Here is a 14,974-nt window from a genome sequence, read left to right as displayed (position 1 = left end):
AACTCTCAAAAATCTCTCACATTTAAGCATCAACTAGCAGATTAGACTGTATCTTTCCACTACAGAAAAAAAAATTAAAAGATAAAGATATATAGAGACTACGAAGTAATGGGTAGTACATACCATATAAAACTGCAGCCTATAATGTTTCTTCACCAAGCTCAGCACAAACATGCAGAAACCTGTTCAAGAACAAAAAACATGTGCTTGTTGTGCAATTTGTTACAAAGTGTAAGATTCACTAAGCTCAAATGAGCCAATTTTCTACACCACCTCTGGCATATTCTAGTCACTTACTGATATGCCATCTCTCCTACTCTTATATTAAGCATTTTAAGTAAAAGTTGCTTGAGGGAAATGATCTTATATGCTCCAAAATGCCTAGTATATTCCATGTGATAAATTCAATAAATATCCTCTGCATTAAGTGGATTAGTCCTTCCTAATATGCGGACATAGAAAAACAGATCTCGAACTACAGTTGAATAAAATTTATTTGCTGTATCCATCCATCAAGTGTATGTATAAAATGTTTCAATCTCTACATAATACAAAAATTCATAATTATTATGGCAGCTAACACCTACTGAACACTTATTATGTTCCAGGATCTTGTCTAAGCATTTCACAAGTGTAACTCATTTAATCCTTCCAACATGCGTATGATGCAGGTACCTATTATTACCTCCATTTTACAGATAAAGAAAAATGCACAAAGGTCTTCATTAATTTACTGATTATCACAAGGCTAAAGAGCAGTTAAACCCTCAGATCCTATTGACCCTTAAGAGTCATGTGGTTCCATAAACCATTATCAGCAAAATTCAGGCCAAGAGTGACTTGAAATTTCTCAGAACTATATTATAATAAAATATAATATTCTTAATAATTTCAAGATTTACAAACAGCATTTGTATTTATGGTTACATCCTACAAATTTATTAGAATGGAATTTTACTAAATAAAAATTCTATCTAATTAAATGAAATCTAAAAATCATGTACTAAAATAATGGGAGGGAATATGAAGCACTTTTTGCCCGATATGTCAATAAAATTATGTCAATAAAATTCTAGAGATAATATGAAATAAACACTTTGTATATCTAAATTATACTTACCAAGGCAATTCTACCCCCTAGAGTAAGTAAAGTTTATACTACTCTGACCAGAGCAAAGAATCAAATAGCAACTGCCTTGAGCTATATTTTGATGGCTGATTTGAAATGTCAGTGTGAAGAATGGTGAGAGAGGAAGAGAATGCACACTGGCTCCCAGATCCCACCTCACCTCCTACTGGTCACCTACAGAGTAATCTTGACTGGTTGAACTACAAAAGAAATACAGAAACATTTACTAAGTAGAGGCACTATGTCACTTTCTTGAGAGATTGAAAGAAAGCAAGTGGGGAGGGGTTAAAACATGGAATTCATGGCACTGAAATCACCAATAGTTTAAAAGACCTCTTTAAAAGGATGGCTTTTAAGTTTTTCTCCTACAGCAGGCAGACTTATTTTGTGGCTCAAGTAATGTAATTTCTATGTTGTTTTAGGCCATTGGTCTATGGTTAAGGGGGCGAATGTAGATTAGACTTGGTTCAGAGGTAAACAGGGTAACAGCAAAGCAGAGATAACACAGATGCCTCTGGAATCTCCCCTTAGATCCAAACGGAACCCTCTGGGGCTCCCAGCACAACCTTGGGAACTTCTCAACATCATTAACTAGGAATTATCTCCTCACAAAAACTACTCCAACATGTATGGTTTTCTCCATCTTGACATTATATAATACCATTCACTCTTAAGCATTTCTCTAAATGAAATTACTAACAGAATCATTCAGTATTTTCATAATGGTAATTTTATCCAGGACAGTCTTGGCAACTCACTTTTACCTGATTCAATTTCACCATTATATCAACCAATAACATGCAGCTTTTTAGGGTGCTCTAATCAAAGACAGAATTATCTGTCTCTTAGAGACATTAAGGTAATACCATTCTTCCAAATGGGAGGGGGGTATAAAGTGTTTTCCTAGTATATCTAAGGTTAAATATTATTTTTAAAGAAAAACAATCTGGGGACACGGTCGTCCAGTCCATCTAGCCCTGCCGTTGGTGGGTTAGACTGCGTGTCCCAGGACCTGGTCCTTTTCCTGGCTAGCGTGTGGCTCAATACACCCTTTCTTTTAGGACAAAAAAGGAAAAAATAGTCTGAAAAAGAAAATACATGAATTTACGTTTTCATTTGCAACCATAAAGTTACATGTCTGTTTTATGATTAAATGTGTAAAAATACATGTGTATGATAGTTCAGTAAATCCATGGAAAGAGTAACTTTGTACATTTTGATCCATAGGTTTACTTTTTCCCTAATTACAAAGAGTATTTGTATGGTTATATTTCCAAATAAAATCATAGGCTTTATTACAGTACTGGAAGTAAAACTATGCATTTAAAATGCTTCCTAACATACAGTTCCTGATGATATGCTTAGTTACACTTCCTGATCCCCATTTATGTACACAGCCCCTGTGCCTGGTGCTGTCCCTGCAAGGCTGTCCCCTCGTATCACGGACTTCCCAGATGGGGAGGGAGATCCAGTTACCCAGTGGACTAAAGACAGGTATATTCAAAAGGAGCAAAACACAATGAGATTTCTACCCTGATCAGGAAAAGTAAAGGGGGAAAAAGACAAGGAGAAGTCCAAAGGATAGAATTTCAAAAAAAATGGACAATCAAAAAGTATTTATTAAGTATTTAAGATGTATCAGACATGAGATATAAAAATTGAATAACAGACATTCTTATTCAATGTCTATTCAATTTCGATTCACAATATAGTTGAGATAGAAAATATAAAGAACTAATAAAGTTGTTTTTAAGATTTACTATTCATGATTAACCAGTTCAATAAATGCATATAGTCTTTAATCCAAAAAGCAGACATGAAGATGGACCCCGAATTAAATACTGGAGCTTAGTGACTCGTGCCTCAGTCTTTCATGTGACTAAATTTTTCATTACACTTACATAATTATTCAAAACTCCAAAACGTTTCAAACATCATGTTAAATAAATTCAGAAGCACACAGCATTATGTATGCCCATATTCAAATACTAGACTAACCACATCTGAGTTGTTTAGGAAATTTTCAAGTGAATATGCATTGTAGAAATTTAGAAACTGTCACACAAACCAATGATTATATTAGCTAAAAGTTTTCTATTAATCTGCATGGTGAGTTTAAGGTGTAGAACAATAGTAACATGTATATAATTTGTAATAGACTTAAATTCACAAATTACGAGTAGTTTTGGAGATACAGTCCTTTGTGAAGTTATTTGTGACATTTTTCTAAAGATTTCATCAACATTCTTTGAGGTAAAAGATATTCAGGATGTTTGGGGAAAATCTTAATTATGCATTAATTTTAGCTATAATTTAATTGTATATGTCCATTGCTTTTCTTGAATTCAAGTCTTATATTCAAGTCACACCTTCTCCTTAAGGGTTGTTAAAAAGAAATAAAAAACATTGGCCATGCATACTTGTAAATACAAGCAAAAAACCAAAAAATCACTAGTTGACTAAATAGATGGTAATGATATTAAGGGTCAAAAATCTTAAGCTTATTCACCCATCATTACTAGACATCTCATCTCATGGATACTGTGGTTTCTGAAGAGTCCCAAATCCAAAATCACCAAAATCTTTTAAAAATATATCTAGACTTTAGAGAAAATGTCTGTCCTATTATTTTCAGCCTCACTGATTTTCTCTTTGCTCTCAGTTAAATTCATTTTATAACACAATGATATAAATGTCAGCATGACTTCTGGGTCCTAGTCAATGAGTCGTTTTGTATGTTAGTAAACAAGTCATTTAATCTCATGGGCCTTGTTGAGGGGTCAGACCGGGAGATACCTAGGTTTTATTTTAATAAAATTCAATGTTAATGAAATAGCTTGGGCTATCTCTGCTTTTTAAATCTATACTTTCCGAGGTTAGAACTAAAATTTTGACAGAATTCCTAGAATATTGTTCAACAAAAAGAATTCCAAAGACTTTCACAGCACAACTTGAGAGAAAGGTACAAATATCTCAGCCTAGCATACTTTCTATTCCCTTATTCCTGTTTTAAACTGCATTTGCTAGAGTAAGCTCCTCAATGCTGCTAACCACTTCAGCAATCACCAGTAAGGCCTCAAGACTCAGCAAACAAAACACTGATGCTGAGAAAAGAGCTCTAAGAAGCACTGTGTGTGAATGTGCTTGTTCTCAGCCTCTTGATTAGTCATCCAACAAATATGTATCGGGAACCTAAATGCCAGACCCTGCACTAGGCACTGGGGATTAAGAAAGCAAGAGACATGCAAATTGGTGCATATGGTCTAACTGGACCATACTTAGGCCACACATAAAATAACAGATAGAGAATACTAATATAAATATACTAATATATTTAATATATTATATGTTTATATATTATATATAATTATATATATTTAATATATATTTAACATATATAAATATATAATTATATATATTTAATATATAGAATTAAATATATATAATTTAATATATTATGTTTGTATATTATATATAATTATATTTATATTATGTATTATATATAATATAATATTTATATATATTATATAAATATAATATATATATTATATATTTATATATAATGTACAAACATATAATATATTAAATATAAATATAAATACTAATATAAATATTAGAAGTTTCATCATTTAACCCAGTAGCTCCTAATTTACTACAAGGTTGCATTTTAAAAGTATATCTGTAAGACTGTAATAATGTCAGCATCTGCGTGTGATACTATACAGCAGTTTTGCAAAACATTACACTGGTGGAAACTAGGGAAAGCCTATAAAGGATATTTCTATTACTCCTTGAAACTGCATGTAAAGACACAATGATCTCAATAAAAAAGCACACTTAAAAAGCCAATAATTTGAGATACAAAGCAATTTTTCATAGATTGCCATAAATAGCAGTTGGTTTCTAAGATCAGCCCTCAGTATTTTTATTTAATTTGGTAAACTTTTATGGAAAAGAAATCTATTAATTCTAATTTTATCCTAATTATCTGATTCTTAATCTAAAATCATAAGAAACATTTGGTATAGCATACTATAAGCAAATATATATACACATAAAATGTGTGTGTGTGTGTGTGTGTGTGATGAATATATAATAAACCATGTTAGGAAAACTAAGTACCCTGATTAAATCTACATGAAAACTCTATTTCTTTGGGACAAATAAAGCAATATAAATGTGAAAGTTTCTTTGTAAATTTTACTTGGTTAATTATCAATCCATATATTTAAAAGTTTCTTTACTACAATTTGCAAAGAAAACAGTCATGTATGGAGTGACTATTAAGCAAGTACTTTTTTAAACCACCATTAGGTAGTGATTGCTGTTTAAGAACCTAATGAAAAAAATATAATAGCTTTCTACATGGGACAATTAATAAGAAAAGCTGGATTAAAATGTAACAAAGGACGTTATAAATTTAAATAACATAAAGATAAACATGTAAAATATATTAGCTACATATAGATACAGAATATTTCCCCTAACTTACCTGCCAGATAGAGGGCAAATGATATAAATCTGTGGTAGCGAATGAGGAACTGAAGTTGCTCTTCTCTTTGAACAAATGTAGCAAAATAATCAGCTAAAGTCTCTCCATAGAAAAAGTAGTTTACACACAGTAGAAAGTACCTGTAATTTAAAAACAATTAGTAGCTTTTTAATATTTGAAGCTTTTTCCCCCTTCAAATGCCACAAAACTATTCTCTCTACATTATGATAGTGACACAAAGATCAAAACCAAGTTCAGAAGACCAGCTCTGGATATATTCCATCAAAATGCCTTTTTTTCCTGTCTTAAATTTAATTTCAAACTTATCTGTCAACAAAATACTGAAATTAGTTCATACCTTTATTTACCACACACACACACACACACACACACACACACACACACACACACACACAAGGTATTAAGTTTAAAATGAAACTTCACTCCCAGCTACACACAGCTCTAATGCTTTTTAATATAATAGTAGAGATCCTAAGCCAAATTCCCCCCTGCCTGGCACATATTGAAATCTTTCTCCCTCTCCTCAAAGCTCCAGATGGACTCCTACTGAGCAGTGACTTTTAAGGGGTATCAGCGGGGGGTAGCAGGTAGCTGCAGGTAAAAATCTCTTCAAGAAACTTAAAAACTAAACAGATCAAACTTTATACTGTAGTTCAAAGTTTGAGGGATTTAGTCTGGTTGGTCACAGTTGACTAGTTTTATCCTCATTACTACTTGACTTCTTGAGGTTGTCCATCTCAAGATGGACAATCTTTTTGTCCATTTTGTTTCTTCAGTTACCCTAGGAAAATAACTGTATGTGCAAGTTTGCTTGTATATAATGAAGGTGCCAAAAAAATGTATACATATGACTTGTATTCATCTTTTATTATCGGTATATATTAAATATTACAATTTTAATAATTTTTTCCTTTCTTAAAATGTGTATCCACTTTTGGGCATCCTCTGTATGTATTTTTAACCATATACTCTAGTATATTTGCCAAGGATAAAGGTACTATCAGAACAAATGGCTAAAACACCTTTACCCAATCACCCAGGAGTTTGGGCATCGTATTTTCCTCCTCTCGGCTGTGACAGCTCTCCCAGTTCGGGTATATATATCGTTTCCCCCAGGGAGAGGGAGAACCCATGAGATTTTGCTGCTTATGTGAGCCAGGGGAAAAAGCTGAGATATAGTCCCTTCGAGTTCCTCTGCACCTCATCCTTTGAAGGGCAGAGTCCTAGGTCGCCAGAAGAGCAGAAAGAGAAGAAAGGGGTGGCTTCCCTCTGGTTCTCATGGATGGATTTAGACCCCATTGTTCTCAAAGTAATGAGCAAATATTCTCAATTCTATCCGCTGTGTTACCATTTTTCTATTCCCCTACAGTAGAAACTTTGACCCTACCCTGCCAATCCAATTTTCTTCCCACTCCCCTAATAAATACCTTTTGCTCAGGAGGGCAGGAATAGCTCACGGTCTGTGGCACATGCATCCTCATTCCCACACCTAGAACCTGGTGCATGCAGCTTCCCCAACCCGGAACTGGTCTCCAGCCAAAGCTTGTCTTTATTTCAAGTGACAGTTCCTCTCTCACCTTCTCCATGAAGTTTTCTACAATCACTGGAGCCCATCCTGACCTACCCTTTTTTTCTACATTTAGAATCAATCCTGCACGGTTTAGCATTTCATTATTCTCCAACTACTTAATCTACCTAATATTTCCCGTTCAGATTTTACCACTCAAAGAAAATTGCTAGAAGGAAAAATCAGCCATGATCTAAATCAAGAAACGATTTTTTTTCACTATTCTGAACCCAAAAGTTGATACATTTGTTTCAATAAGACACTGGCCCCTCTGACTGATACTAATCAAACAACTATATTGAAAGGCATGGCCAGTTAGGTTATTTATGAACTATTGAATTATGTTTCCTGGTCAAGGTCTTGACAACCAAGAATTACACCTGGAAAGTTTTAATAAGAAAACTTTAAATATTAAGATCATTTGGTAATTTTTTTTGTTTTTTTTACTAATTTTTCCATGATTTGTGCACATAGACTATTTCATGGGCTGGTTAACTGTCAGTGCTATGTACAAGGGTGCCTTACACACTGTCCCCAACCAAAAGTCCTCCTCTTCCTCTACCTTCATGCTGCATGTCATGGGGCCCAGGGTCTGGAGAGGAGACCAAACATGAACAGCAAAGGTGGGGTCATCCCTCCTTACTCCTCCCCTCCTCCACCAATGGGGCTAAACAAAGGGTGGGCCAGATTGCAGGGGTGGGGATGGGAGACAGACATTCAGTGTGGGCTGAATGAACCTCCTGAATGAAGCTCCTGAATGAACCTCCTAAATGAACCACTGATCACTCAAAATAAAAACAAAAACAACAACAAAAAAACCCCACAACTATTTTCATATCTCATCTTTCAAGTTTTGTAGAGATTTTTATGTGTGGTCTCATGTCAACTAAGGAGAAATAAAGCACAAGATTACATATATTTGTAACATTTTACAAAAATGAAACGTTTTGCTAAAATTATAATTATAAAGGATATTAAGTGTCCAATATTGAGGGGTTTCTTAAAAAAGTACAATGGTGTATATATTCAATATAAATGAGATACCTCTATAAAGAGTGAAAGAGGAGATAATAGTTGTATTGGGAGATTAAAGGTGATTTTCTTCTTTTCAAAATTCAATTGCATTCTTTTTATTTATCTTCCTCTACAATCAATCTATAAGGTAAACTATGTGGATAATGACTGATCAGAATGCCTCCCTTACAAACTTTAGAAATAACTCATATTTTCATAAATGAAAGTTTTAATTTACTTACCAGCTTAGGGTTCTAAACCATGGCAGGTCATAAGAACGATAGACTCTATAGCCTATAGTGATGATTTCATGGAAGCATTTCACTTGGATGCCTAGAACCTGAAACCGAGAAAACATTGACATACATTTCTCAATATTACATTTGTGCTTTATCATTTAATAAGTAGCTTGTTGTCATATGTATTTTTAAGATCTCTAGCCTACCCATTTCAATTATTCTAAATGTCAGTAGCAAAAATTCAGTATTCAATGTCTCTAAAATCAAGTGAGATCCCAAAGGGGTAAGCAAAACAATGTTTTATTGAGAAGTCCTTCCCGGGGTAGGAGGTGGCATTGTAGTTCAAAGCTTGAGATACAGTCTGGTTGGTCACAGTTGATTAGCTTTACCCTCATTACTACTTGACTTCTTAGTAGTAATCTCAAGATAGACCATCTTTTTGTCCATTTTGTTTCTTCAGTTACCCTAGGAAACTAATTGTATGTGCAAGTTTGCTTGTATATACCAGAGGTGCAAAAAAAATGTATACACATGACTTGTATTCATCTTTTACTATTGGTATATATCAAGTATTACAATTTTAATAGTTTTTTCCTTTCTTAAAATGTGTATCCCAAAAGGGCATCCTCTGTATTTATTTTTAACCATACGGCCTAGCATATTTGCCAAGGATAAAGGTACTATCAGAACAAATGGCTAAAACTCCATTACCCCGTCACGCAGGGGTTTGGGCATGGTCTTTTCCTTCTCTCGGCTGTGCCAGCTCTCCTATAGCCAGCTACATACATCTCTAATAAATCCCAGCGGTGCTACGTTGGCAAGCTATAAGCAGCCTTCTCCATTTGCAGCCACTTTGGCCAGTCAATCGAGTCTATGCAGTTGTTTGCACAGTGTGTTATATACACACTTGGTAAATGGGTTTATATTTATGAATCCCTTTTTGGTGGTACATATAGTAGTCCTTCAAACTACTGTATCCACCAACCTGGGTAAAGATAATTCTTGGGGATATAGCATCATATCCAACACTTGGCTTAAGTCCATTCAAAGACTCAAAGAGCAAATAGAAAGTTGAAAACTTATTACCATGAACTAAGAGATTAAAATCTTTATTAATATAGCAGACTAACTTTTTCAACCTCTGAAAGTATACCAAAGCACTTTTTGTACAGCCCTGGAGCTAAGACTGGGTTTTCTATTTTTTAAGAGTGAAAACACAGACATCAAAGATTATGTGACAGAGACACATGAAGCCTAAAATATTACTATCTGGTCATCTACAGAACAAACTTACCAAACTGCCCAAGGAAATACTTTGGGATTTCTTTTACAATCTCCACAAATCAGCTTTCCCAACCCACTGCTCAGGATATTCTTAAGCTATTTTCCCCCACTATACTACTACATGTCCAATCACATATATAATGTGTCCCTTCAGCCACATGGTAAGAAATTACTATGCCAAACTACTATAAGTAGTTCTTTCAAGAAAAAGTCATACATGTATTATAAAGAGAAGAGGAAATGTAAATATTATCCTTCAAATAACCTTGGTACATAATATCGAAAGTTATTTTTTAAACAGATATAATCAAATAATGGGGACAATGCTAGATGTTAAAATAAAATGGCAAAGCCACGCTATTTATAGAACCAAGGGCCTCAGCGCTGCTGAAATACTGGGGGGTGAGGCGTAGAAAAAGATAAGCCTGGTCACAGAATCACAGAAACCAGCCCAGAAGATTGCACAGGAGTTTGTGCTGATCACGAAGGGACGTGATGCGACGTGAGTATCTCTGTATAACAGAGATAGAAAGAATTGACTGGAGAGCCAGCACAAGTAGGGACAGTCCAGCAGTCAGATACCACCGCCCAGATGCGTGTGGATGAACATCTAACCGCCACAGTGGCAGACGATGGAGTACGAGGAATAGGAGACATCACAGAGGAGAACTGACTGGATTTGGTGGTTGAGGAAACTGGGGAGGAGGGAGGGCAAAGGAGAGAGGGGAGCACAGTAACATTAGGGAAGCCTTGGGAAATAGATCTGTACAGAACAGCCAGGGATGGAATAGAAATTCAGATGTGAGTATGTTGAGTCTAAACCATGCACCTCCGAGTTATCCAAATGAAACTGCCTAATTTGACGTTGGGAATCTATTAAAATAATCCTGCATATGAAAAACATTTACATTCTAATATGTTTAGGATAGTGTTATTAACAGTAATGAAAAACCAGAACATAACCTGAATGTCTAAAAATAACACAATGATTTAAATAACTTGGGATGCACTCCATTCCATTGAGTAGATGAATGTATTAAACCTCATCGTTGTAAAGATTGTGGAGCAACACAAAGCATTCAATAAGATACTTAGTTTACAGAGCAGGATACAAAATTTTAGTCAATTATGATTACAATCATGGTTTTTAAAACATAAAAGAAAAAAGGATGAAAGGAAACATATCAAATGGTAGTATAAATTGGGTTTTCGTAGTTGATGATTGGGTTAGGGGTGATTTTTTTAAAAATTATTTTCCAAAGTAACTTTAATATACTGTTATAACTCTCGTGATGGGGGAAAAATTAAAACACTATTTAAAAGTAAATTATATAATGTATATTAAAACAATTATTATAGAAGTTTCCAAGAAAGTTGGGGGGTGGAGGGGGACCTCCTACAATATCTTTTATATGTTCACATCTGCCTTTAAATCAAAATATGCTTTAGTAACTCCATCATTTAGAAAAGTATGATCTCAAGCTGTGAATACAACAATTAAAGAACTATAACTAGAAGGCTGAAGGAAAAGTTCATTTTAAGGAACATGAGTCCTTTCTTAAAATAGTAGCTATCATTTCCTAGAAGTAAGTTTTTAATAAAACTCTCTTGAATGAGTCATTTTTAAGTGCTAATATTATAAGGCAAATACAAGCTAGACACAATGTGTATGACTCATAATATAAATGACCTAGTTAGGGATATAAATGTAATTAAGATTTAAAACACATAAAAGTAATATCAATTGAATACCAACAGTGTGCTTATGTGTATATCCATCCATACTCCCTTAACATAAATATCATAAATACAGCATGTGGCTTAAGTCAATTCCAAGACTCAAAGAGCAAATGGCAAGTTGAACACTTATTACCATGAACTAAGAGATTAAAATCTTTATGAATATAGCAGACTATACATGTGTGTGCATGCATATGCAATAAACCTAAATAAGAGCAGTAACTGTTCAAATCTACTTTAACTAGATCTTTAATTTTCTTGTATTCTTCTCTGATTAAGCTAACCAAAGAAATAACAGAATGGTATTTTTGTAATAAAACGTTATTTTCCTTTCATCGTAGAAAAACTAATAAAGCCCAAATACTTTAGGTATGCTTAAGATTCTGTCTTTAAAAAATCAGAATCCAAATACACAAGGATGTCTTTAAAGGAGTTTTGAATTTTGTCATAAAAGAATAGTTAAAATTAGTCTCTATCTACAAATTCTGGCCCTAGTTACCACACCAAACAGTTTAGTTTGGAGACAATGTCATTTATTCATAGGGAGACCATCAAACCAGCCTGAGTCAGTGTATCAAGGTTACTGGTGCTTTGCGATCCATGTCTTAGATAAAAGTTATCTTCTAAAGAGGAACCACAATTTAAATGATCCTCAGTAATTTCAATGTCTCCTCAGTGCTTTACAAATAAATCCTAACCTTCTTCACACAGTATTGCAAGGCCCTCCTGGATCTGATCCCTAAGGATTTTTCCTGTTCAAAGGCGTGGTACTCCAGGTAAAGGGCATCACCCGCCTCTTCCTGACACACCCAGCCATTCAGACCCGGTCACAGCAGGCACTCACTCCACCCTGATGGGTCCTCAGGGTCCACTCAAAAGTCCCTTCATCCACAATGCCTTACGGAGCACTCCACCATCATCCAACCCCTTCTTCCCAGGCTCGCCCACTCATCACACAGCACTGAAAAGTGCTCCGCACACATTCACTCCTTAAATGCCCACGTCCCGAGGCCAGCGTGGGTCAGTGGCCCTCATAGCCCTGGCTGGGTTCACAGTGAGAAGACCGGGAGCTGGGGCCCCTCACGCTGAGTCACAGGGGGGCAATGCTCCCCCTGCCGACCTGGCTTTCAGACTCCGCATCTTCTACCCTCACATTCAATCAGTCCTATCCATTATCCATTTTTCTTTGTGAGAAAAAGCTCTTCAAGATGTCAGCCAAGTAACAGAACAGAAAAAGTAATTTCTAACTCATTTCTGTGACCCTCAAATCCCCAAGGAAGTATAAAATGAATGAGGACGAGGAGAAAACTGAAGGGCTTCATGGTGCTTAGAAGCACGACTTTAAGTGGTTTCAGGAGGTGATGGAGTTTTTTCCCAATCATGTCTAATTTCAATTCAAAACTTATTCTTTTATAAAAATAAAAGAAACACCATATCATATTGCCTATAGCTCAGCATGCTGAATAGGACTGAACATGAAGGCAGGGAGACAAGTGAGACAGGTAAAGAGACTTCTAAGTGGGCAAGAGCAGCCAGGGAACAGGGAGTTGCATACATAAGAAGAGGCTACATTAATCGAGAAGGCATGAAGAAAAAGAAATAATAAAAAAAGAGGGACACTGTGCATTTCCCATGCTTTCATTGTTCACTGCTAAACCACTGCTCAGCACCCAGTAATGAATTTATTAAACAAATGCATTTCTTCTGTTCACTCTCACCACTTTAGGCTTCAAATGTTTCAGCTTCTTTACATATCAAGGCTTCTATACACATGACTCCTCAGCTGTGACCCGTCCTTCTCCCAGGCTCCCCCTTTCACCTCGCTGACTCTACCTGCTCAGCCTTCAGACCGCGGCACATATGCTGGGCACATGCCTCTCAAAAGTCTCTCGGCTACCCCTTTGCTCTCATAGCATCCTCTTTTTTTTTTCAAATGGTTATTGCAGTTTTTAATTATGTATCTGGTCAGTTCTTTAAAGTGTAGATAGTAAACTCCATGACAGCACAGACAGGTTTCCTTAGCATCACCACGTCACACCCCAGACATAACACAATGCCTGGCACATAGCAGGCATTCTGGGAGCACTGGCTAAATGAACTGAAAGCTTTAAGTACTTGTTTGGCTTCCTGACTTGGGCTTCCCACACACAACACAATCCCAAAGTCCTAGAATGGCTTTTGCTTGCCTCTCGTCTCATCCCTAAACTTCCTCCACATGTACAACTTGCAAATCTCCCAACAGACCACGTGCTCTCATCACCTCCCTGCCTCGCCCATGATGTCCCCACCCTGGAATGCCTTCCCCTGTCCAGCCCCTTCTTCAGGACTCAGCTTGGGCATCACCTCTTCTGAAACTCTGTCCTCATCACTCTCTCAGGCTGGATTAGGTACCTTTTTACTGTACCTCTGCCAATAAGTCCTATCACGGGACTTACCCCGCTTGTTTACTATCCTATTTATTCATATGGTTACTTGTATGACTCTGCAATTAGACTGAGTTTCTTGAAGTTAGGGATCTACCTAACAGTCAAAAATATTGAAGTCATGTATGAGTGTGTGTGTTTCCGTTCTATCTAATGCTTGGTACGATGTCTGACAAAAAGAGATGTTACATATACTTGGTCTCTGCTCAGTGAGCACATGGAATGGCCATTTTGCAAACAGAGGAGATTAATCCAGATCTTTTCGTGAACTAGAAAATGCTTACAAAGGAACTAAATTCGCTGTTACCAAATCTTGAATTACCTTCTTTTTTATGACATGCTCAAATTATTTCAATCACATCAATGTTGAAACACAAAGTAAGAGACACTAAGGGAAATGTAAAATACTTACAAGAAGCATCAGCATAAAAGATCCCATATAGATAATCAGGAAAAACAATGAAATCATAGTTAGAGTAAGAATTCCACGAATCCACCAGTTTTTCCACCTACAAAGAAAATATAAAGTCAGCATTTATGTATTCTGAGAGAGAGAGGAAGAGAGAGAGAGTGGTTTCAGTATGAAGTTAGCAGACGTATGGATTTTCCCTAACTATACTTTAAGAATCCCTTACGTCACCTCACATAATAACAACAACAACAAAAATCAACCAACTAACCAAACAGCATTCGTTCACTCACTGAGAGCTACATTAAATGTAAAAATTAAGTCAGCCAAAGGAAGAGACTAAATTTTGTTGACTGTGAATGAGGATGAATCAGGAGGTTAGGCAGTGAGGTTGGTCGACATGGATGTGTGGACTTCCCACCAGAGATCATCCAGAAGGGAAGGAGCCAGGTGCAAAAGCTCTCTAAAAAGATGACCAGTCCTTTGGGGTGGCAGACAAAAACAATAACCATTTTCAGGTGGTACTGACGGAGAGCATGACCTTCCTGGGAGAAGAACGAAGGGCTGATACAGAACTGAAACCACAGAGCACAGCGATTTCAGTGAAATGAAGAAGGTCAGGCCCAGGACAAGGCCAGATTGGAAGTCACTTCCTT

At 36.0% G+C, this 14,974-nt stretch overlaps 1 protein-coding gene across 1 annotated transcript in view; it reads right to left on the bottom strand.

Moving 5' to 3' along the window:
* CDS1 (CDP-diacylglycerol synthase 1) overlaps positions 1 to 14,974 on the bottom strand; it is a 51,005-nt gene that overhangs the window by 17,635 nt on the left and 18,396 nt on the right. The window contains exons 3-6 of the mRNA XM_081070047.1: positions 14,322 to 14,418; positions 8,466 to 8,563; positions 5,622 to 5,761; positions 124 to 182 (exon numbers count right to left, since the gene is read on the bottom strand). Coding sequence (XP_080926173.1) covers positions 124 to 182; positions 5,622 to 5,761; positions 8,466 to 8,563; positions 14,322 to 14,418 — 394 coding nt within the window. The remainder of the gene's footprint in view (positions 1 to 123; positions 183 to 5,621; positions 5,762 to 8,465; positions 8,564 to 14,321; positions 14,419 to 14,974) is intronic.

This window comes from Rhinolophus hipposideros, assembly GCF_964194185.1.
Source record: "Rhinolophus hipposideros genome assembly, chromosome: 1".
Lineage (NCBI taxonomy): Eukaryota > Metazoa > Chordata > Mammalia > Chiroptera > Rhinolophidae > Rhinolophus > Rhinolophus hipposideros.
The sequence above is the reverse complement of the archived record's forward strand: the minus strand, read 5'-3'. Positions and strand labels throughout refer to the sequence as shown.